Below are 25726 nucleotides of genomic sequence, written 5' to 3'. Positions count from 1 at the left end.
TAATGGGACCTCCTGCCGCCGTCGCGCTGCCGAAGCACGATTTCTGTTCTCATCCTGAAGCAAAGTTCTTAACCCGAGGTACTATTTCTGGGTTAGCGGAGTCTGTAACCTGAAACGTATGTAACCTGAAGCGTATGTAACCCGAGGTACCACTGTATACTTGAAGGAGTATCTCCACCCCCATAATTCAGCCCAGACACTGAGGTCCAGCTCCGAGGGCCTTCTGGTGGTTCCCTCCCTGCGAGAAGTGAAGCTACAGGGAACCAGGAAGAGGGCCTTCTTGGTAGTGGCGCCTGCCCTGTGGAATGCCCTCCTATCAGATGTCAAGGAAATAAACAACTATCTGACTTTTAGAAGACATCTGAAGGCAGCCCTGTTTAGGGAAGTTTTTAATGTTTGATGTTTTAGCGTGTTGTTAATATTTTGTTGGGAGCCACCCAGAGTGGCTGGGGAAACCCAGCCAGATGGGCAGGCTATGAATATTATTATTATTATTATTATTATTACTATTATTATTATTATTATTATTATTATTTAGAAAGGAGGGAGAGGGACTTGGTTGAAGAAACACTTCGCTCTATGCGTCTGCACACTGAGCTGTGAGGCTAGGCTACCAAATCTGCCCCTTTCCTCCCTGTGAGTCAGAAATCATTTCAGAGAAGACAGGGCCATCTCTCTAGGGCAGGGAACCTCCATGCTTTTTGGCTGCCTGTCTTCTCCACCCACCAGCACTCTTTGGGGAAAATGAATCGACCAGCCACCCAAATACCTCACCTGAACCAAGGGGGTTAGGTGTGTAAAAAAGGTACACACTTTAATACTCTAATTCACTGCCAGGAACATTGGGGACCAGGCTAGTCCCACTAGTCCAGTGAGCACAGAAGGGTCTTTCCTGTCACCTCTTCGCTGCTCCTTTTAACAGAGAGGTGATGGGGCTTGAACTGGGAGTTTCTGCTTGCTAAACAGGTGTTCCACCATTGAGCTATGATTCTATGTTCTGAAAGTTCATGTAGGAAATATCTAACTCTTTGGTCATGTTTGCATGTAACAGTAAGCCAAACCATGACTGACCATGAATGAGCAAGTGCGCTGGCGCACAGAAGCAAAACAGCAGCCCCTTTGCCCCTTTCTCTGTCCTGCTGCTGCTGCCATGCCACCAAAAATGAAGCCATGGTTTGGCTTAGTGTCATGCATGAACCTGAGCTTGTGATTTGTCTCCCCCCCATGCTCCACACACAGCAAACGATAAGCAATAAGCCAAGCAAAAGCCTGGTTGTTTGCACTGAGACAAACAATGGGTCCAACTTCACACATAATGCTAAGTCAAAGCATGGCTTAGTTCTTGCAATCATAGCAGCAGCTCAGCTGGGAGAGAAACAAAGCATGTCACATGATTTTTTGCTTCATGAACCAGCATGCTTGCTTCTTCATGTTAATTCACAGTTTGTTATGTTCAAACGAGGCCTTTAAGTAGCACAAGTGCCTCCAATTTTAGCCAAGGAAACTACCGTTTGGGAGATACTATTATTACTATCCTTGCTACATCCTTATCACGGCTTGTTCTCTCCCTGCTATGTTAGACCTAAGCTTACAGAGTTGTACATCATTTGGGAAGGGTTCACATGACTTGATGTCTGTGACACTACATTCATTTTTTAAAAGAGAAAAGGTTTAGAAAAATCTGAATGTTGCCAATACAGTGTTGTACGGAAGTTCTTACTGGAATGGTAGCATCCAGCTAGAAGGCAGGGAATATTGTTACCTAACTATGAAATACTTAAGTTTTGAATGGCTCTGGATCTCAAATTTGCATAATTAGTGCAGCACGCTCTGTAACTGGTATGCAAAACACTGCTGTGAGATTGACTCCCGGGTCATTAACAGGCAGTCTGCAGTTTTCTGTATAATTGAGGAATGGCTGTATAGCGAGACTGTGCAAATTCATTCTTGGGAGAAGCAGCAATCAGAATAACCAAATTGTTTGCCAGCAATTTAGCAAGCTAAATTAGCATCACACTTTGTTCAGGTAAGCAAAACTCCCCAAACTTGCATTAAAAAGTTTAGATGGTAAATGGGGAAATGTGAAATAGAGGACAAATCTGTTCCTTCTTTCCTAGAAAGTTGTACATAGCAAGAACAATTGCTTTGTCAACCCCCAAGGAAAAGATGCTTCAAATTTTTGATGGGTACTTTTTATTGGGCCAGGTTAAGTAGCTTTCAGTTTGAAATTCTTCCTGCGGAGAAAGTACTGTGCAATCGGAAAGCTTGCTGTCTTAACCCTAACCAAGACAAGATCCAAAAAGAACAGAGCAGAGATGGCTTAATGTTATGGAGGTGCAAGAAGAGGGGTTTACTCCTAATTTCCATCAGAAACTTCCAAAACACTATACAGGAGATTAATCCCATAAAGCAAAAATAAACCTTCTGTGGAAGCCTTAGGAAGAAGGGAAGCCTGGAGAAGAGAAGACCAAGGGGTGATATGATAGCCACATGGAAGATGGAGCAAGATTGTTGACAAGAATTGTTGTACAGTGAAAAGAATGACCTTGGAAGATGTGGACTCTCCTTCACTGGAGACTTTTTAAAAGAAAAGTTGGATGGCCATCTTTCAGGCATTCTTTAGCTGTGATTCCTGGATTAGATGACCAGGGGAGGGGGGCAACTCTACAATTCTCTTCCAACTCTACAATTCTATTGATTCTATGAAATGAAGCCCCAACCTCAAGTTGAAAGGTATGTGCATACATCAAGCCAATGAAAAATGGTTTCTGTTTCCAAACATCGTCCTGCAGATACTATGTGTATCCTTCTTTGCAGTGTAAACAGGTGGCTGCACCTCTGTTGATATAAAGGGGCTTCCATGGCCCATGAGCACAGTTCAGATTCTACCAGCTCAACAATTGCGGGGAGACTTTCTCATCTTGCCTTGTAGCAGGACTAAATATGCAACTCTGCCCTCATTTAGGACGGTCATCCTCCCCAATCTGCCTTCCTCAACCGTACCCAGAGGTAGAAACTAAACTCTCCTTATATATATGCCAGACTTGAACCATTTCTCTCCAGAATGGCTCTTTCAAGCTAGTGGTAAGTGGCACACAAGAGAGGAGGAACGACAGCTCCCTCTTACTTCCTCTCCAGGAAGCCAACTGACTCTCAAAGTACAACATACAGATTATGGCTGATTGGCCAGTTAAAAAAACTCTTTGGGGCAAATGGATGAATGGAAACATCCTATTTCCTTCTGATGCAGCCTTCCCTGACCTGCTGCCCTCCAGATGTTTTGGACTACAACTCCCATCAAGCACCAAAAGGATATGGCCATGCTGATGAGAGTTGTAGTTAAAAGACCTGGAGGGCACCAGGTTGCAGAAGACTAATCCAAACTATTAAAGAGCATACAAAGTTTAAAAGCTTGTTTGGTTAAAACATGGCATGAGGTGCCAGGTCAGGGAAGACTTTCTCTTTTGAGTCCTACCGCTGAGTCACAACATACCTTCATTCTTCCTGGATTTCACCAGTGTGACTTTTGTAGGTTTTGCGGGCTGGCTGGAAGCCACCGACCTCCTATCCGACCTCGGCGATAAACTTCTTTCCCTGCTTGCACTTCGGTCCCTCACCCAGCTCTTCTCGTGCCGCCGGCTCACACTTGAAGCTCCGCGGGAACTTCTGGGGTCGTGCGTATCCTCTTCATAGCTGTCCTCATCGTTTTCAGAGACCGGGTCTGGATCTGTCCGAGTTACCGGAATCTGAACTTTTTTCATTCTCCGGATGGTCTGTAACGTACAACAGTAATCCTTCACTTTCTGATAAAATGCAAACTACCAGCAATGTAAATCTAGAAAGTATAATGTTTTGGACATAAACATTTTCCATGTACCCTTCAGAATTTATAGTTGTGCTCATGCTAGTAATTTTCCTTCTGGCTTACCACCATAGTAGATTTCATTCTTATCTAGTGGTGGCAAACTGTTAACTCTTTTTGTTTCGGGGGGGGGGGGGGATTCAGGAAGAAAATATGTAGTAATTGTTCATTTTATTCCATTTTCTTACCCCACCTTTCTGCTCCCAAAATACACTCAAGGTGGCTTAGAAAAACATTAAAACTTAAACAGTGGGTCATATTCAAAGTAGACTCAGTGTAATAAATGAATTTATGTAACATGTCTATTGGTTTCAGTAGGTCTACTCAGAGCATGATTTAGATGCATATCACCCAGTAAAAATGGGAACCATGGTCAAGTAAACTTTATTATCAAAGAAGGCATAAAACAGCAGACTACATTACAAAAGACTGGCAGACAAAAGGGTCACTTGCATCCCAAAGGCCAACCCAGACTGCTTTGTCCCATCCATTCTGGGGAAGGAGCAGTAAGAGGCCAGAAGGTTATGTCCAGCAGAGTGATATCCCATCGAGTCAGAGTCGTGACTTTGCTGGGAAAACCCAGAATAGAGGTTTCCTGAATTCTGAGTAATACATGAGACCTCCCACACAGATATCTTTTAGTACACAAAGATTCCTGAAATCACAACAATAATAGACTCCTTCTGAAGCCCTTACTTAATGCAAAGCATGAGTGCCTGTACAGAATAAGGAAATAGGATAGCCAACATTTTCATCAATATTTAGATGCCAAAAGGGAGCCAAAAGGTAACTCTCAGCAGACCCCTGCAATGTTACAGAACACTGGAAGAAGAGGCAAATGAAAACAGGATGAGCTGCCATCCTGGTGAGGTGGGAGACAGTGAAGAGCTGACGTGCTCCTCTCCCACACACCAACCTCACTGTTCAATTGTGTGACAAAAAAACACCACAGTGTAGACTTCAGTCGTAAAGAAAAACATAATTTTGTGGAAATACCCTCCTGATATTATTGAAAGGAAGCTGGTACATGTGGGTTGAACAAGGTTAACTGTTAGGTGGATTTGTAGCTGGCTGACTGACTGAACCCAAAGAGTACTCATTAAGGGTTCCTTGTCATCCTGGAAAAAGTGACAAGTGGGGTGTCACAGGGTTGTGTCCTGGGTCTGTTGTTGTTCAGTGTCTTTATAAACAACTTGGATGAAGGAATTGAGAGGATGCTCATCCAATTTGTGGATGACACCAAACTGGAAGGGATAGCTAATGCCGCAGAAACAGAATTCAAAATGTCCTTAACTGATTGGAGAACTGGGCACAAGCTAACAAAATGAATTTCAACAGGAACAAATGTAAGGTTCTGCACTTAGGCAGGAAGAACCAGCTGCAAAAATATAGGCTGGAGGACACCTGGCTTACTAGCAGTACATATGAAAAGCATCTAAGGGGTCTTGGTGGACCACAAGTTGATGCAGCGGGGGGCGGGGGGGGGAGCTAATGCTATTCTAGGCTGCATCAAGAGAAGTCTAGTGTGCAGATCAAGGGAAGTCACAGTCCCACTCTCTTCTGCCTTGGTCAGACCACACCTGGAATACTGTGTCCAATTCTGGGCACAGAATTCCAAGGAGGGAGACCAAGATGATCAAGGGTCTAAGCTAAGCCTTATGAGGAGCTTGAAGGAGCTGGGTGTGTTTAGCCTGGAAAAAAGGAGACTGTGAGGAGATATGATAGCCACCTGCAAATATCTCAAGGGCTGTCACAGGGAAGAGGGCACAAGCTTGTTCTCTCCTGCTCTGGAGGGTAGGACTGAAACCAATAGCTTCAAATCACAAGAAAGGAGAATCTGACTAAAGATCAGGAAAAACGTTCTGACAGTAAGAGCGATTCAGCAGTGGAATGGTCTTCCTCGTGTGGTCATAGACTCTCCTTCCCTGGAGGTTTTTAAGCGGAGGATGGCCATCTGTCATAGGTGCTTTAGCTGTGATTTTGCATTGCTGGGGGTTGGACTAGATGACCCTTGGTATCCCTTCCAACTCTATGATTCTATAATTTTAATTACCCCTAAAAGGGAGGGAAGAGAATGCAGAGATAAATATGAATATGTGGGTCGCTTAGTTACATGTGCTTAAGCTTAGAATCAGCAGGGCATGGGAACCATGAGACTGTGTTAAAGGCTTCATGGGCAAGACTGGTCTTGAGGAGGGTTTTGAAAGTAGTAAGAATGATGGTGTCACACAGGTGTTCTAGGAAGAATTAGGGCAGCTTCTCTCCCCCGCCCCCCAGCACCACACTGAACACCTCAGCCTTACTCACCTTAGCCAGTGTGGCCAAGCATCAGGGATGAGGGGAATTGCAGTCTGGCACCAAAGTCACTACCCATGGGCTAACGAAGAGCTTCACTTGCATCATTGTTTTTGAGAGACAGTGGCATCTCTATAGAAGCCAGTTTCACAATGCTTTATGATTTGAAGATAGGTTCTTGAATGCTTCTTTAAAAAAAGCATTCTAAATTCTGCAGCAGAACAGGGAGACCACCTAGGGGCTTGTAGAATCCTGCCCTACTATAAAAGAATACTTTTAAAAATCAGAACTACTGTCTTATCCATATGCAAAAACATGCCAACTTAGTTTACTAAAAGATTGATCAGCTAAGGTTGCAATCCAATGCACATTTTAATGGGTCTTACTTCCAAGTAACTTAGCGTAGGTCTGTACTGCAAAATTTCTTTGACAGCCCTCTCTCCCTCTCTGATGGAGCTGTGGTAGGGCGATGCATTGCACTGTGCTGTGGGATTGGTTTTGTCTGGCTATAACCTGCATTTGATCTCCTAATAAACTTGATTGATGGCTGATTGATATACCTTATCACAGTCAAACAAGGTGGCTGATAAGCTGTTTAAAAAACAGCACAAAGTTGTCTACGATCCCTAGATACGTCCAAGCACACCATCCTTACCACTGTCCTCAATGAAGTTTTTCTCCACCCACCCAAAAAGGGAAGGGGGCATTCTCAGGTTCTGAGAAAGGGCAAAACATATAAAAGAATCCCATAATCTACAGACACTGCAACTTCATCAATATTTCAATGCTTGACAAGACTGCTGGAGTGGAAAGTGGCTTAGTCTCTCATAATGTGCTGTGTCAATAGGCATGCGATACAGACCTTTGTAGTATTGTTGGCAAGCCATCAAAACAAAAACCTGCTGCAGAGCAACACATTTGTCCTCAAAACTGAGGAATTCAACTTTCTTTCAGACTGAGAAAAGCACAAAGCTGTTTTTATGATCAAACGTAATTCTGAGGGTTAACAATATTCTTTGTGTACTCCAAAGTATAGTGTAGGAATGTGCATGGTGTTCTCTAAGCAAAAACCAAGGATTTTTCAACTTCCATGAGGTTCCAATTTTAGTATATGTGCTGCCGAAGCGAACACAACAACTTCCATGAAGATAAGCAGCAGGGGAGGAAGGGGTAGCTTAGCCTACAGTTTATGATCATCTGCCTCAGACACTGCTTACATGAAAATTGTCAAGTGACCTAGTAAGCTAGATAAATATTCTGCATCATGCAGGTAAGACTTACAAGCAAAACAGGAGAGGGGGGAAATGATCCAAACATTGCCCAGAGCTACAGGTGACATTTGCAGAGATACACGCACAAACCCCTTTTACCCTCAGGCAACCCCACTCCTGTCTGCAAATATATAATCTGCCACATACTACCCAACACCTCTTACTAGCAGTAAGATTGTTTGGGTTTCAAGCTCAGGATATCTTTCAGGCTTATACTTAAACAAGTCACAAGAAGCAGCAAAGATACTATCAAGCTCAACCTACTGACTCAAGTCCAGTAGTGATGTATGGAAGTGAGAGCTGGACCATAAAGAAGGCTGATCGCCGAAGAATTGATGCTTTTGAATTATGGTGCTGGAGGAGACTCTTGAGAGTCCCATGGACTGCAAGAAGATCAAACCTATCCATTCTGAAGGAAATCAGCCCTGAGTGCTCACTGGAAGGACAGATCGTGAAGCTGAGGCTCCAATACTTTGGCCACCTCATGAGAAGAGAAGACTCCCTGGAGAAGACCCTGATGTTGGGAAAGACGGAGGGCACAAGGAGAAGGGGGCGACGGAGGACGAGATGGTTGGATAGTGTTTTCGAGGTTACCAGCATGAGTTTGACCAAACTGCGGGAGGCAGTGGAGGACAGAGGTGCCTGGCGTGCTCTGGTCCATGGGGTCACGAAGAGTCGGACATGACTAAACGACTAAACAACAACAACAACTGACTCAAGTCAGCCATCAGACTGCCAAATCACAAGTTGCTGTGAAAATTTGAATTGGGCAGACTTATAGCTAGTACTAACCTACCAACTACAGTCTGAAAACCCACTTCATCATGAAAAACCAAAAAGGGAGAGAAGGAAACCAGCGTGTGAGAAAAGAAGCAGCAGCACACAAGCCCAAAGCATACTTTTGACCCTCCAAACCACTGTTTAGTGTAGGCCTTTGACCCTTTGCTGCCTCTATCCCAGCAGAACACTTCAAGGTGGTCCATAGGCTACTGTCACCTGTATAGGTGGTTGGAGTCTAGGACTAAGTCTGAAGGTCAAGAGACTTTCTATTCTTTGCTTCCCAGGCACGTTGAGGATGACAGGTCCGCCCCTGTAGTGAGCTAGACACCATGACAGATGGGGCTCGAAATGAGGTTTTCAATGCCATGCTTTGTAGGATCAGTTTCAGTTTTTGCAGCCTGGTTTCTCTGACAAAATGTTTGCTAGTCACGGGGAATGACTGGGTTGGTCCCAGGTGCAGTGACTGTGTCTTTGCATGAGGGGATGGTGCCTCTTGCCTTGAAGGAGGTGGGGCAAGGTACCTGACAGGGTCACGGTGGCACAGTTGCAGGCCCTCTCAGAGGAAACAGATTATCCAGACCCATTGCAATCTGGGTTCAGCCCAGGCTCAGGATGGAATTGGCCTTGGTCGCCCTGATGGAGGATCTTACTGGAGGAGAGACCTTGCTGCTTCTACTTCTCATTAGCTTTTGAGATCACTGATGATTGTTATCCTCCAGGACAGCCTCTCGGAGATGCGTATCAGCTGCACCATTCTGCAGAAGGTCCAGTCTGATCTCATGGGACGGGTGCAGAATTCAACGTAGCATGAGGGTTTTCTGAGCCCCCTGGTTCTTGAGGTATGAGGTGAAACAGGTAACTATTCTGTCCCCAATGCTATTTAACTTCTGTCTGACACCGTTGGGAGTAGGCATAAGGAGGTTTGGAGTGAGGTAACGTCTGAACTGGGAATGGCTGTGCAGGCCCTTGGCTTGGATCCAGTGGTGTTCTAACAAACTGAGTCTGAATCTGGGAAGACAGAGGCTCTGTGGATCCATGAAGTTGGTAAGTTGTCTGCCCTGAAGGAGCAGGTGCAAAGTCTATGGAGGCTACGACATCCCACTGTGCCACTGGAGGCACAAGTGTTCTTCGTTACTAAAAGTGCTTTTCACCAGCTTTGACTAGAAGAACAGCTATGGCCATTCCAGGATCGGGATGGCTTGACCACAGCAATCCATGCACCAGTAACCTCATGATTTGATTACTACAATGCACTCTATGTGAGGAACAATGAGTGTGTTACGATTTTTCACACAATACAGCGTTGCAATTGTTCACCACAAGACAGACTGATCTATTGCTGATGACGGATTGTTTTGCAGATTTAAGAAAAAGCTATCTATGCACTCTGTCTGAAAGAATAGCAGGAATCAATATAATTGCACCATGCAGTGGCAAATAGTATGCGCTGAGAATGAAGGAAAAAGCTGCTTGTTGAGGCATGAGAGGAAAGTAAAGCCATTCAATACCTAGGGCATGTGAAAAGCTAGGCACAATTCTGCCTTGCTATGAAGACAGACTAAGGAGAAGCAATGAATACTGGCAACCTGAGACTTTGGGGATGGGTACTGAGGCCTTGCCCTCAGTGCTTACAGTTCCTTCGGTGATCTATAGAAAAAGGAGACACTGAGGACAGGATACTGGAGCCTCGGTCAATCTACTGTCCTCCACTAGATTGATTTTTTGGACTACAGCTCACATCAGCCCTAGCATGCCAAGTTTTATCATGATCTAACACTCTCTCTAAGGGACGCGGGTGGTGCTGTGGGTTAAACCACAGAGCCTAGGACTTGCTGATCAGAAGGTTGGCGGTTCGAATCCCTGCAACGGGGTGAGCTCCCATTGCTCGGTTCCCGCTCCTGCCAACCTAGCAGTTTGAAAGCACGTCAAAGTGCAAGTAGATAAATAGGTACCGCTCCGGCGGGAAGGTAAACAGCGTTTCTGTGCGCTGCTCTGGTTCGCCAGAAGTGGCTTAGTCATGCTGGCCACATGACCCGGAAGCTGTACGCCCGCTCCCTCGGCCAATAAAGTGAGATGAGCGCCGCAACCCCAGAGTCGGTCACGACTGGACCTAACGGTCAGGGGTCCCTTTACCTTTACTAACACTCTCTGTACATTTGAGTTTCTTCTCCTATAGCATCTCCTATCCATCTTTGGATATATCCCTCTTCACGTTCTCTCCAAGGCTCTCTGTTGTTTGCTCACTGCATCCACACAAGCCTTGCTGTTCATTTTAGATTGCTCACCCATTGCATAGGTGGACATCCCCTTGGTCTTTTAAAATGGTATACTCTCCACAGTGCTTTACTCTATCAACTTGAATAGTGGTGGGGGGTTTTTGCCACATGCCCTGCTTATGTGTATTTTAACATTTTAACAAAATGAATGAAAAGCACAAATGAATGAAAATCTTAAACCTGATCAGGTTTCATCTGGGAATGGAGAAAGCTCTGCAGAGGAATTCCATGTGAACTCTGCATGTTCAGAATTCTGCAGAATACCTAGACATCCAAGATGGAGTTTGCTTGGTTTGCACAACAACTCTAGCACAGTGCTAGCTGTAGAGTACCCGGAGCACATCCCAATGGATTGCTTACTTAAGCCTTGAGACATTTTTGCACATGTGCTATCCTGCTTGTCAATGCTGCCAAGGAGCAGGGTCACAGAGAGCCTTGTGTGGGCACAATTTAGACCTAGGCCCACTTTGCTCAGCAACACTGCCTTCAGACAATTTGTCCTGGAATGCTAGCTCTGCAAAGCAAACACATTCCTTTCCTGTTTCCAGCTCCCCTGCCTGAATCATCAAAGCTCCACCTCCCTGCTTCAACTTTGAACCCGTAAGTGCTGATAAGCAGATCAAACATGCAAACCTGTGCCAAAAGGTTTAGAAGGCACAGTGAGGTTTCTGCACTGCTGAGCATTTTGTGCCTCTGTTCCCAATAATCATAAGTCATATAGGTAAAAGTAAGGCAAAGGACCCCTGGATGGTTACCGTATTTTTCGCCCTATAGGACTCACCGGCCCATAGGACGCACCTAGGTTTTTTTGGGGGGGGGGATAAAGGGGGGGGTTATCCCCCCCCCCAGCCACAGATATCTGCCCGAAGCGCGGGGTGCTCTACTTCAGCATGCCCCGCGCTCCGGGCAGCAGGTTGCTATCCTCAGCCTCCTCAGAACTCCCGCGGGCTCCCCAGGCTTGCTGATAACTTCCTGAAGCCTGGAGAGCGAGAGGCGTCGGTGCGCACCGACCCCTCTCGCTCTTCACGCTTCAGCGAAAGCCTGCATTCGCCCCATAGGACGCACACAGATTTCCCCTTCATTTTTGGAGGGGGAAAAGTGTGTCCTAGGGCGAAAAATACGGTAAGTCCAGTCGAATAAAACTATGGGGTGTGGCACTCATCTCTGCTCTCAGGCCGAGGGAGCCAGTGTTTGTCCGTAGATAGCTTTTCCAAGTCATGTGGCCAGCATGACTAAATTGTTACTGGCACACAGAGGATGTGATGAGTGCCAGAGCACATGGAAACACTGTTTACCTTCCCACCACAACGGTACCTGCTTATCTACTCACAATGGTACACTTTCAAACAGAGAGGTTGGCAGGAGCTGGGACAGAGAAGGGCTCACCCCCTCATGCTGATTCGAACTGTTGACCATATGATTGGCAAGCCCAAGAGGCTCAGTGGTTTAGATCACAGTGCCACCCACGTCCCTTGAGAGCTATATTCTGTCTTTCCCGCAACTAATGAATTAAAGGCAGCTTATAAAGCATGCTTGAACAATGCTGTTTTCAGTCTCAGTTGGGGTAGGTTCTTCCACCTGAGTAACAGCCAACAGACTGACCTAAGCCCACACCTGATATGGAGCAAGAAAATGAAAATCCCAACCCTCTCTTTCACACTATGTTCCCCGACTCATCCATTATGGAGACAGGCTGAGGAATGGGCCCAGACTGCCTCTTCCAAAGATTGGCCTTTCTCCCTCTTCCCTCACGGCATGAGAAGGAACAAGGAAAGCTTCCCAATTATCTCAACACAGAAGCTGTGTTTCATGTAGGTAAAAGAGCAAGGCTAAATCGTATTAGCCCAGGGTTGTAGAGGAAGGGCAGGTCCCCACTTCCTACCATTACTCCCAAGCGTTTCCGTGCGCTCTGGCTTCCGTCACGGTGTTCTGTTGCACCAGAAGCGAGTTAGTTATGCTGGCCACATGACCCAGAAAACTGTCTGTGGACAAACACCGGCTCCCTCGCCCTGAATCGAGTTGAGCACCTTTGACTGGACTTAACTGTCCAGGGGTCCTTTACCTTTACCATTTTACTCCCAAGTGTATTCTTTAGCTGCTCTTCATTACTAGGCAGTAAATGCAGGAAGAAGTTCGGGGCTGCAATCAGTGGATACCATGGGAAGAGGCTAAGCATATCCCCTGTGGCCCCAGCTAGTAAGTACCGTATTTTTCGCCCCATAGGGTGCACCGGCCCATAAGGCGCACCTAGTTTTTTTTGGGGGGGGGGAAATAAAGGGGAAAAAATTATTTCCCCCCCAGGCGCGAGGGAAGCCCGAGCTTCACCCGACCCCAGCCCCTGGAACAGGCTGCTCTCCGCAAGCCAGGGGAGAGCTCCCGCGGCTTGCACAGAGCTACCCGAAGCCCCAGCACGACTGCTCAGCGCGCCGGGGCTTCGGGATAAGAGGCAGCTCTGCGCAAGCCGGAGGAGCCCGGCGGGAACTTCCGCGGGCTCCCAAGGCTTGTGGATAGCTTCCTGAAGCCTGGAGAGCGAGAGGGGTTGGTGCGCACCGACCCCTCTCGCTCTCCAGGCTTCAGCCAAAGCCTGCATTCGCCCCATAGGACGCACACACATTTCCCCTTCATTTTTGGAGGGGAAAAAGTGCATCCTATAGGGCGAAAAATACGGTAATCAAGTCTGCTTTAGGGTTTCATTCCCCCAGCCCCCCACCTGCTAAAATGTCTAGAGCAGTTCAAGCACACATAACTTTTTGCTAAAATACGTTACCTATTTTACAAGTTTTGTGCTATTGTATGACAGATGTCAATGAACCCACCATCAAGGCTGCAATCATTTTGTTTGAGCAATTCTGGTATATGTATACTTTGCCCACACATCTAGGAGTATAGGATAAAGCAACAACTTACAATTTTGGCATTTTTACCACTTTTCCTCAGCTGCTGAACAGCAAAAGCATGCTCCACATTATCCATAGAAACACCATTGACCATTGCAACACGGTCATTCTCCCTGGAAAAAAATTAAAATAAGTAAGAAGCTTGTTGGTAAAAGAGTAAAGAAAAAGCCTTGAAGAAAACAAGCAAAGCTTACTATTACTATGCTATATAGCCACTCCAACAGAGGCGCTTTGTGGATGCAGATCTTCTCTTCCACAAAGTTATCAGAATGTTTTGTTCGTAATATTCATCATGTGCTTCTAAATTTCTGAAGTTCCTCTGCTATATTTTTAAAAGTTGATGCCACCAGCTCTGAGACTACAGACACACTTCCCCATCCCATAAACATTGTTAAGAGGGAGGACATGGGCCAGCTGCAAGAGGACTGCACACTGTCTCCTCCAACGCTTGAACTTCTTTTGGGCCAATCATGACCCCTTTAAGTTCACACCAACATTAGCCACAGTCAATGGCAAACAGGGTTTCCTCAAACCTGTATTTGAAACTGGATGCAAAAACCAAGCTTAGGAGCAAATTGTGTTTGACGGTCACACCCATGCAGGCAATGGCAAATCATGGTGAAGTGAAGCGGGGGGGGGGGGGTTTCGAGGATGCACAGAGAAGAGGGAGAGGAAAAAGGTCACAATCCTGCCATACATTTAAATCACAGTTGTACCACTTTATTTCAGTCATGCTCTCCCCCAAAGAATCTTGGGAACTGTAGTTTACCCACCACACAGCTAAAATTTGTTGGGAATCTGTGTACGTGCAGCTACTCACACAGAGTCAATTAAGGTTTGGCAGACAGCCAGAAGGCAATCTGAAGGAGTAAGTCTGCCTGGTGATAACAGAGGCATGGAGACAGCTCCCTGATTGGTCAAGCTCTCTCAAGGGAGTGATAATTAACGGCCTACTAACTGGAATGTGTTAGTTCAGGAGTTCAGTGTAGGATGTGAGTCGTGTATAAGAGAGCAAGCTAAAGATCCGTGTTCTGTTCCTGTAAATAGTCCACTATATATAATAAACACCTAACTACAAGTTCCTGGTTCCTGCTTCGTCTATCCTGTCTGCAGCTAAGTTGCCAATTGCTTCCGTGGATTCTGCGTTTACTCTGCTAGGTCTGGCTAAGGTCCTGCAACTAGTCGGAAAGTTGCGAAACACCAAGTAGGTTTTACCAATAAAATTCCCAGCACCATTAAGCTACAACTCACTGGATTCTTTGTGGGAAGTCATAGGATTTAAATTTATGGTGTGAGTATGACCTGATTGAAGGAAATACGATCCTCAAGTCAAGCCTATTCCTTCAACAATGGTTAAGGAGAGGAAGAATTAATTTTACAGCAACACTTACAGGAACAGAGGATAAGACGATAAACAGGAATAAACCATCCCCATACAGCTCTACTCCCCAAAATTAACTTACTGTAGTAGTCCTTCCGCTGGGCCTCCTTTGAGCACATCGGATATAACGATAGATGTTTCTCCACTCTGGAAGTGAGGATTATCTCTTCCACCAGATATTGCAATACCAAACCCAAATCCAGGAGCCTATGACAGACCAGAAAGAAGCGTGGATTAGAGGTATCAACAAGTTCATGTAACAGATAACTTTTATACCATCTACAGTGGTACCTTGGGTTAAGTACTTAATTCGTTCTGGAGGTCCGTTCTTAACCTGAAACTGTTCTTAACCTGAAGCACCACTTTAGCTAATGGGGCCTCCCGCTGCTGCAGCACCACCGGAGCACACTTTCTGTTCTCATCCCGAAGCAAAGTTCTTAACCGGAGGTACTATTTCTGGGTTAGCGGAGTCTATAACCTGAAGCGTCTGTAACCCGAGGTACCACTGTATTTCAAAATGCAGGTATCAGGATTTTGAACAAAGCAACAACTTTATACCAAGCAAAACATCCTGAGGCTCTCATTTTTTTCAGTTCACAACCTGTTGCTCTCAGCCTTTCATTCTCTTCCTTCCTCTCAGAGACAGAAACCAGCCTATAATACATTCAATGTCACAGCATGCCCAAGACATGGATGCAAGACAGTGATAATCACAAATAGTCCAGTTCAGTTTGTAGAGGCTGTATTGTTTCTCTCTTTGACCTACCAGTTTCCTTTTACAATAAAGAGTCTCAAATCAACTTGACAAGAATAAAGTATGGCACATAAAAACTGTTTGAAATCAGAAAAGAATGAAAACACTTAACAGCACATAATGGATAACATGATCATCCAGTGATGTACTAACAAGGATCAAGTCCTACCCACCCCACTAAAAAGATGACCACTACCATAGGAAGCTACATTGTTAAACAGACAATATTTTGTTGGAAGCCGCCCAGAGTGGCTGGGGAAACCCAGCCAGATGGGCGGGAAATAAATAAATAAAATAAAATAAAATAAAATAAAATAAAATAAAATAAAATAAAATAAAATAAAATAAAATAAAATAAAATAAAATAAAATAAAATAAAATAAATAATAATAATAATAATAATAATAATAATGTACCAAGTGAGTGAGTCTCCATGAGGAGGGCATTCCCCAGATGGGTGGGGTGGAACTACTGACAAGGCCCATTTACATGAAGTCCCTTCCACAAGTCCCTTGGGTGAGGCACACAGAGAAGCCAGAACATTTACCTTGAAAACTAAGTATATTTGATCTGGAGTTGTCAAAGCAAAAGGTGTGGATGCTACTTTTTTCTATCAAAGAGAAGACCATTTGAAGGTCATAATACAGGGGTCTACTCTAATTCTCCCTGATCTTAAAAGCTTTAGTACTTCCCCTTGAATTCCAATTAATTAGATCTGACTACAGACCCGCTGCACACATGGTTTGGACCAAACAGGCAACAGGAATCTTCTGTAGGGAAGGTGTGGCCAATGAGGCTCCCTCCTTATGTTGTGTACTACAACTCCCATAATCTCTGGCCACTGGCTATGGTGAAGAGGCTGACTGGAGTTGGAGCCAGCAATATCATGCCCAAAACGACAGGAGTTGCCATTTTAAACAAAGGGGCATGCAGGAAGAAGGTGCTCAACCCTCGCTTGTTTTCAAGTTGGATGTGAAAACACTTGATCTCATCCACCAGTATATGAAGGAGAGGCAGTTTAGAGCATCTTGGTGTAATAGCTAGAAGCAATCCTTCCCAACACTTCTGAACTAAGCCAATGCTTGCTATGATCCATGCATGCATAATCTAAAATGGATGGAAATGTGGGCTTTGGTTCAAAACTATTATTTACATCCACATGTAATTGATGGATTAGCTGAAATGCAATAGTTTCTTTTATAAGGTATCTTTAATTGGACATGCAACTCTTTAATTCTAACATGGTATACAAATATTAAGAATTGGTTTTAGTCCAAATGACTGTCCCAATTTAAAAACTAATCGCTCCCTGTGATGAGACCATCATCAGAACAGAAGCAGCTTCTCCAGGTGTTCCTTCCCTGAAAGCTTTTACAAGGCCAACTCATGTGCTCTATATTCCGCCATAATTTAGAATGAACTCTAAACCCAGAGGAGCATGAAGACACAGCATTCCATCTTGCATGAATGCCTCTCTGTATGTTGCATAGTACTTCCTTTTCATGTTTCACAAGTGTAAGCTGCACTCTAGGAAAACAATACCAGGAATGAAAAGGTTGTCATCTGGTGGTTTTGCTAGGGGATGTCATAGAGCAAGCTTAACAATGACTTTAGTATTAGGATCCCAGAGGTTTTAAAAAATAAACCCCAAAAACCTCACAGAGGGAAACCTTTTTTTAAAAAAAATGAGCATTTAGTCTACAATCCTAAGAATGCTGGAAGGGTTGTTCCAATAGACTAAAGAATATATATGGGATCCCCCTCTCAGATATCATGGAAGTCTCTGGCCCCGACCCCATCAAATGGAGGGAGCTTGGGGGGCTGCAGAGGAGGATGGGAAATGGCTCAGATCCAAAGCCATCTCAGCTGCCTGACCCATTCCCAAACTAGGCAGAGATTTACTCCAGATCAGGCAGTGGAGTAAAACTCTCCTCCTGATTTCTCACCCAGTATTCCCTAATTTTTCCAACCAATTTTTTCTCTTTGTAGAAAGGGGAGCTACAAAACAACCACCACCACCAGAGAACCTCATTTTCTCTGTCCTCACTTCTGCCCTGACAGCAAGAGCCCAACAAGAGCTTAGGAGATAGCGACTGAACCACCTTTAATAGAAATATTGTTTATACACACATAATCATTAAAGGTAATGCAAAACATTCTGTAACCACACACCAAAAGGCAATAATCTTTCATGCAAGAGTCTCAGTGAAATATTTGGTTTTAATTTACTGGTGTTCCTATATTAAGACTATAAACTCAGTGTTCACATCAGACACAATATAGCTCTGAACACGAGGGACTGAGGATTGAGCTGAGTGGGGTGGTCCTGGGGGGGGGGTACAACTGGAGGACTGCTTTAGGGCCTGCTTGCCAGCCTTTTTGAAACATCTGGCTAGCAAACAGAAAACTAGACTCAATGAGCTCTATGGCAAGGGGCCTTCTTATGTTCCATATGCGACACAGTGTGCCTTATCTCCAAGTATTATAGTTTTCTCCAAATTTTCAAAGGAATATTTGATCAGGACTTGCCACAATTTCAGTCCAACTCACAGCCGGGCAAAAATCTCCACCAGCCAAGAAATATTACTCCTCCCATTCCTGGTAAAAATCTTAAAAAAGATGTCTGTTGCAACTTCTCCTGTGGTTTTGCTAATCCGATTAGCAAAACAGATGCTTCTTCACACAAAACAAAATCCAGCCTTTAAGAAGTCCAGCCAACTTGAGACAAGAAGGAGATGAAGGAGTACCTCTTATTATTCCAATTTCTGTTGGTGAAAGAAGGCCAACTCTGGAAAGCTCTCTTTCAGTCAGGAATGAAGAGCATATGGTGCAGTCTAGCTCTCTGTGTGACTTCGGAAGGCCTCTCATTTAAAGCTTTATTCCCTAGACTGCAGTATACGTCTCACTGCACCAGCGCACTGGCGCAACAAATCAACCTGAGATTGTTAGGCAATCATATTGTGGTGACTGAATGAAGAAGTCAGAAGAACATAAAGAGTCAGTCCTCTTCTCACAGTGGCCAACCAGATGCCTGTGGGAAACCTACAAGTGGGATTCAAGCACAAGAGCCCCTCCTGCAGTTTCCAGCAACTGGGATTTAGAAGCATCACTGCAACCATCCAGGCTAGTGGCCATCCCTGCCTCCTGTGGAAGTGAGTTCAATAGTTTAAGTATGCACTGTGTGAAGGAGTCCTTTCTTTTATCTGTCCTAGATAAGGTACGCCGGATACCTTCATCTGCTCCAGCTGCAATAAAACACACGTCTCCCATTTTGGTCTCTACAGCCACAGCAGACACTGCTAACTCTCTGATGGTAGTATTCAATGGTCTCTCGAGACAGACAGATGCCAACACACACACACACACACAGTTTCTTTTTGTGTGTTCAACGACGGGACACACAAAATTGGCATGATTTGTTTTATCTAATCCTATTATATTTCAATCCACAATCTATGGAAGTCAATGACTGTCAAGATAGGACCATGCATTTTTAATGCACAGCAAGACAGGAAGCTGTTGGAGCACTTAGTAATCAAGGATAGGATAAGGAATGGTGAGACCTGTATCATAACTGAGTCAATATACGAGAATTTCCCGTGTTATGACAGCATTAAACTGTGGCTTGTGGTGCCATGATGTAATCCAACTAGACCGGTGTTTAAACTGCTCTTAAATATATGTTGTGTGTCATACATTTTGAAAGTGGCCAATCGTGCACCAACTTGTGCAGCTACAATTCATCTCTGAACAACATACACATAACTAGTCCACGGCTACTGCCCCCCCCCCATAACACAAACACAAACACACACATACACACACTCCTTCTTCTCTTTAGTGGGAAATTTTAAAAGAAGCATAATAAAGCTTCAAGAGGAATGTGGCTTTTCCATATTCTCCAAGAGATTCCAAGCTGAAAAGAGTCCACAGCAGCTTATCTAATTTTACATTCCTGGGCCAGAGCTGGAGGGTGCTTAACTTAAAGGGACATTTTTTGTCCTGTTGATCCTATGCTACAGCTTTACCCCTCCTGCAACCTGGGGAAAACAGGGGGGGGGGGGGCTACTTTGGAGGGATGTATTTTCTTATATGTTGTCAGGAACAGCCAAGGTGGAAAAATATGTGGCACATGTGGATGAGGTGGGAGAGAAGGGGGCTGGGAAGGCTGCTCTTTTCTAGCTGCTGAATTCCTTGAAACCCGTTTCTTGTTCACGGAACTTCCTGTTTTTAGACCTGTGCACACAATGTAGCTATCGCAGCATCTTTTGCTATCCTTTGCCAAACCAAATAATTTTGAGACACAATGGCATTCTTCAATCTGCATAAAATTAGGCAAGTGTGCATGAGCTGTCTTTATATTCTGTCAGTCATGAAGAGATTCAGCAGAGAGGAATGTTCTTACAACCTCTGGATATCTTACTCAGCCACCCTTTGGACTTGCGTCAGGCACTGACCATGCACATGTCCACACCCTCCCATTAGAAACGCAACTGTCCCCCTCTTTACCAGCCTTTCATCACCTGGCAAGGCTATTTCATTCCATCAGGCATTTGAGGAGGAGTGAGCCGAGAATTATTTTTGTGAGTCATGATTTTGAATTGTAAGATATATTAGTTTTATGGTGGGTCTTTTTTTAATTTATATGCTGCGCTATTGCATTTATTTCTTGCTAATCACCACCCTTGGGATGGAGAGTGGTTTAGAAATAAAATGAATGGATGTATCTTTTCGATCCTAGGGACTAGAAACTTATTTTGTCTCGTCAGCCATCTGTAATTGGGGGGGGGGGGGGAGATGCTTCACTTTGTGAAATGCCTCCTCCCAGTTAAACACAGTTGCAGGAAGGTTTAACGGGGGCGGGTGGGTTGGGGGGGGTGGAGCAGTTTAGCAAGCAGCTCTGTGAAGCGCTTCCTGACCTCCTTTCCAAGGGGTGGGCTTGGAGTGCTGTGAAGGGATGGGTGAGGTGGTGGGTTAGAGCACTTGGCCAAGGGGCTAGTGGACAGGGAGGGTTGGCAAGCAGGGCGAGCAGCCCCCAGTTATTAAATAAAATGCTACAATGCTCTTGTCCTTCCTGGGATCCCAAGCCGCAAAACTGGCTGCAGGAAAAGGGCCTACAACAGGGATGCATACATCTGCACTCCCTTGTGATTTGTGTCCCTTTACCAGCACTGCTTGGTCCAGCAGTTTAAGCAAAGTTGGCTGGCTGTTGACACCTCCTATTGCCTTCTCATTCTATGAGGAAAGCATGGAGCTTTGTTCTGTCCTACTACTTAACTGTCTTCCCCCAGTCATCTAGACTTCTTGGCCACTTGTGACTTCCTTGGGAAGCTAATACCATTTCTATTTAAATATTTGGCCCCCTGCCCCCTTTATCTGTGCTCAGAACCTCTGTAACCAGATCCAGCTCCTCCCAGGAAAACCTCAGTCTTGCTCTCTTTCTGTACAATGTTGGGGGTTTGTATTGGGTCCCGAGCCATCAAATTCTACTTAGCACTGAGAACAACAGTAAATAAATAAAAAAGTTCAATAAGAACTGAAGCCTTTAAGAAGTCCAGTGTTCTTTGTGAAGCTCAGTATTATGTCCAATGATGCTTTCTGGGCATTTCTGCAGAACCTGGACATGAGAAAGCCTTTTACTGGGACAGATGACCGGTCCACCTAGGTCAGTATCGCTTACACTGACTGAGAAAAACTGGTGTTTCAGGCAGGGCCTTTCTCAGCTCCCCTGGAGATGCTGGACCTTCTGCTTTCAAAGGATATGCTCTACTTCTGGAAATGCGAAGGATCTGCTCACTGTTGGATAGCTGAAGTTAAAGTAGGGAAGGGGATCCAAACAAGAGGCAAGCTAGCAGCCCCTAACCCTGAAGTGCTGCTACAGAAAGGTGGTCAAGAGACTATAAATAGACTATTATAAGCAGTTGACAATCACACTAATTTCAAACAACGGAATATGACACAACTAGTTTCCTTTCTTTTTCCTTCCGGACATCTGGATTTTTGCTATTGTTTTCAAGAGCTGACAGTATCCTGAGTTATGAACACAGATCTATAATTGCAGAAACTTACCCTGTGAAGCGTCACTGTGTGTTGTTCCCATATAGCTGTTTCTTCCATTGTTGTGCTCTGATTAAAAGGGAAGGAAAAAGTAATCAAGGTTACTTTCTTGCCGTTGCTAACAATCCAAGTGTAGTCTTACAAGATGCAGACAGAGATGACTTTACAGCCAGCCAAATATTTCCTCTCTCCTTTCTTGCTTTCTTTACTAACTAACCTGAGGAAGATTTCTGGAGAACTTGAAAGTTTGCACACTATTTTGTGATACCTTGGTTGCACTAATAAAGACACTGTACTAATAAGGACTTTAAAATGTACATGTGTTTTCAAAATGGCTTTGGGTTTTTGTAACAGTGAATAAAATGAAGGCAGACAGATAACATTTTTGTTTTGTTTTTGAAATAAATTCACATAGTTGATCAGTGGAACATCCTGTGTTTAACTGGAATACATAGACAGTTGTCAACTCTTCCTATCAAACTCTTCCTATCAATTCCTCTATTTTCAGCATGAATAACTACAAAATTAACATGTCGTGCTTTGTCTAGCTCAGCCACTCTTATTTTTTAATGTTTTACAAAGAAGTCTTACAATACAGAAAACGCAGATAGTCAATCCTCTTTTAAAAAAATACTTATTGATATAGTTGACAACCCACATTCAGGGAACACAGAGTGATAAATTTCCCCATTATCACATGCCTTCAGTTTTTCTTTAACATTATTTCCTTATGTACTGATATAATGCATCCCCTATAGGGGCAAATACTAGTGAGTTGCATTTCTCTGCCCACCATTTAACTGTGCTTAGAACACACTTTCAAAACACTTCACAGAAATATGGCTATCACAAGCCACATAAATGAAAACTGCGTCAAGCAAGTGCTTCTAATGAAATCTCTGGCATCTTACCCCAACCATCCAAAGAGATAAACATGCAACATCCACATTCTCCCGGATTATTTCAGTAAGAATTTAAGACTGATGGTATTAGGGCTCCTGTTTTAAGAAAGCCCCTTGAGCTCTTCTCCCACCCTACCCACCAGAGCAGCAGAAAAAAGAATGAAGAGATAAATAATTTGCAATCAAATAAACAAGCTGAACCAATCTAGCTTCCCCTCCTCCGTAAACCATAATTAAAATTCTGAAAAGGGTGAAAATGTACAAATTATCAGAGAACAGCTCAAACTACTTTCAACACAATATGCAGAATGCACGAGACTTTTAAGAGTCAATAAACATATGAAATGTTTGTTATAGTATCAGCACTCTCTCCATTTCACTGAACGTTGCAAATGAATAAAACTGGTTTGTGCCCGGCACCCAGATGCAGCTACCTATCATTTAAGCATCTCCCCGCTTCCTGGCTACAAAAATACCGTGGTGCTTTGTTGAGAGAAATATTATTTGGCACACATTTTACACTAGGCATGGATTATGACATGCTGAGTTACTGTACTATATAGGAAGGTCACGTTTAACTGACTCTGCAGTTCTGTGTATGCTAATCTTCTCTCACGTGAATTCCAGCATAGCGGAACAAAATAGGTTTCTATGTCAGACAGCCAGATTAAAGAGTATCGATAGGAGCAAATTTTAAAAACTGGATTACCAAAAAAGAAAGAGCACAGCTTTTTGTTTTGCTTTAAATGTAAGTGGTGTTGTCTTTAGAAAGCACAGTCTTCAAGATGAAACATTAATGGTCATAATGGGCCAAAAAAGAGGGACAGGCAGAACTCACACCAAGCTGTGTTGCTGCAAGACCTATCATTCATGAGAAGTGGCTTGGGCTTTCAGTCTAGACATTTAGAAGGAAACCCCCCAAACAGGACACTTTGTGGCATGAAGAGTCCAGCGGCCATTGACAGGTCAGCCACAAAGCCTTTGTTAAAGCCAAAGTAAAATCTTAGATGGAATGACTGAATTGAATGAAGACACCTTTATTATTTTTATACTAATGCTGCAGTTCTTTTCTACATCCAACCTGCAGTAAGACGGGTTTCATATAAAGATCAAATTCTGTTCAAAAATGCCCCTTCCCAAGGGCAGAGGTCTTTCCCAAGAGGAAAAAAGGAGCTGTTTTCACAGGGATGGCGGCAGGGTTGGCACAGCTCGGCACCTGCCAAGCGCCACACTCTGGTGGAGCCCACTGCCACTCTCTGGAACTTGTCTCCTTCCTCCTCTGGGGTCTTCCTGTCTGTTCACCTGCTCTCCCAACCCTAAAAACAACTGCAAGAGCGAGGAGATGGAAAACCATCACCTGCTTGCCCTATGATTTCCCTCTGGCCACAGAAAGGGAGTGGGGCAGTAAGGCCTTGCCCAAGGGCCCTCCAAAAACTGAAGCCAGCGTTGTTATTTTGCCAGCATTGTTATTTTGCTTAAATAGAAAGATTCAAATGCTTGCAGTTAAACAGATTTCCCTTGTAAGAGTATATAAATACTCAAAGGGGGTATCAGAATACTTCTTCTGAAAATCAAATATTCTGCTTGGTGGAGTCTCCTTCTTTGGAGGTCTTTAAGCAGAGGCTTGACAACCATATGTCAGGAGTGCTCTGATGGTGTTTCCTGCTTGGCAGGGGGTTGGACTCAATGGCCCTTGTGGTCTCTTCCAACTCTATGATTCTATGATTCTATACGTGGTGTGAAACCAGTAGATTTCAGAATAAATTTTTATTTTTTATTCCTTGACCCACAACCAATGAAGCTACTACCACCCACCCACACCCAAGTACACTTTAGTACATGCACAGGTTAGAATCCCAAGCCTGTTCCCGGCCTTTCCACTGGAATTAGTTATTTGTTCCCTCTGCTTCTTTGGGTGTCCTCATTCTGCCAGTTTAAAAAGTTTAGCCCTTGCAAAAACAAGCCACAGACTAAATACTACCCCCTTCAACATTTGCATTTTTAAAAAAGGAATTCAAGCTTGAGTTATCCCAATTCTGTCCGGGCATAGTCACTAACTGATGCAGCTGTTTTGTTAAATAGATTTCTCCAATATTATCAGGTTAAAATTGACTCCTGCCTGCAGAAACCATAATCTTAGAAGACATAAATCCATTGGGAAGTTAGTCGAAAACTTTGTAAACAAACCACATTCCATTCTTATCAGATTGTGGGAACATAGCCAAAGTTATATAATGATATTTAAGCAAAGTACTGCTTTTCTGGAACTCTGTTTAAATACCGTATTTTTCGCCCTATAGGACACACTGTTTCCCCTCCAAAAATGAAGGGGAAATCTGGGTGCGTCCTATGGGGCGAATGCAGGCTTTCGCTGAAGCTTGGAGAGCGAGAGGGGTCGGTGCGCACCGACCCCTCTCGCTCTCCAGGCTTCAGGAACACATCCGCAGCCTAGGCAGCCCTGCGGGACCTCCCGCAGGGCTTTCTGGGCTGCGGATAGCAGCCTGCTTCCTGGAGCGCTGGGCGCGCTGAAAGCAGAGCGCCCGGCGCTTCGGGAACACATCCGCAGCCTAGGCAACTCTGCCGGAGTTCCCGCAGGGCTCCCCACGCTGCGGATAGCAGCCTGCTGCCTGGCGCGCATGGCACCCTGAAGCAGAGTGCCCTGCACGCCAGGCAGACATCGGCCAGCCCCACAAGCTCGGGGGACAGCAGGGAGGCGCAGCGGCCCCCCCCCCCCCGCTGTTCCTCGACCTGGTTCGGTTTCCCCGACCTGCTTTTGGGGGCGGGGGAGGAAAAACTTTTCCCCTTTATTTCCCCCCCCCCCAAAAAAAACTAGGTGCGTCCTATGGGACGGAGCGTCCTATGGGATGAAAAATACGGTATTTACTGGAGGTGGGGGGCAAGCATCCAACTTTGCTCCAGTTTTTACACCTGATTTTTATTTGAATAGTGAAGAAGTACCAATTCAATACTCTGTAAAATTTTGCTTTGTTGCTACTACTGGCAACTACTGATAAAAAAAACCCTGTACATTTTGAGAACTGTTTAAGATATTGCCTGTTAACAGAGAGACAACAGCATCAAGAGAAGCCTTTCCTCCCAATCGTGTTTCTGTATCTGAGTTAGCAAAATGGTCCTTTCAGGGAACATGCTCAGCTGTGGACTCAGGAAAGTAATCCTGGAAATGATTGGCTGGTTCACGGGGCCCTTATTATGTTATGTGGGAGAAAAGCAATTAATTTCTTTTTTCCTGT

At 44.5% G+C, this 25726-nt stretch overlaps 1 protein-coding gene across 15 annotated transcripts in view; it reads right to left on the bottom strand.

The window, feature by feature from the left end:
* The window catches only part of TJP1 (tight junction protein 1), a 333309-nt gene that overhangs the window by 46754 nt on the left and 260829 nt on the right, over window positions 1–25726 (bottom strand). For all 15 annotated transcript variants that reach the window (XM_083412714.1, XM_083412721.1, XM_083412722.1 and 12 more), the window contains 4 exons: window positions 21586–21642; window positions 14845–14969; window positions 13392–13494; window positions 3494–3773 (listed from right to left, as the gene is read on the bottom strand). In XM_083412714.1, the coding sequence (XP_083268840.1) occupies window positions 3494–3773; window positions 13392–13494; window positions 14845–14969; window positions 21586–21642 (565 nt within the window). The remainder of the gene's footprint in view (window positions 1–3493; window positions 3774–13391; window positions 13495–14844; window positions 14970–21585; window positions 21643–25726) is intronic.

The sequence above is a fragment of the Podarcis tiliguerta genome, assembly GCF_965153285.1.
Source record: "Podarcis tiliguerta genome assembly, chromosome: 14".
Lineage (NCBI taxonomy): Eukaryota > Metazoa > Chordata > Lepidosauria > Squamata > Lacertidae > Podarcis > Podarcis tiliguerta.
The sequence above is the reverse complement of the archived record's forward strand: the minus strand, read 5'-3'. Positions and strand labels throughout refer to the sequence as shown.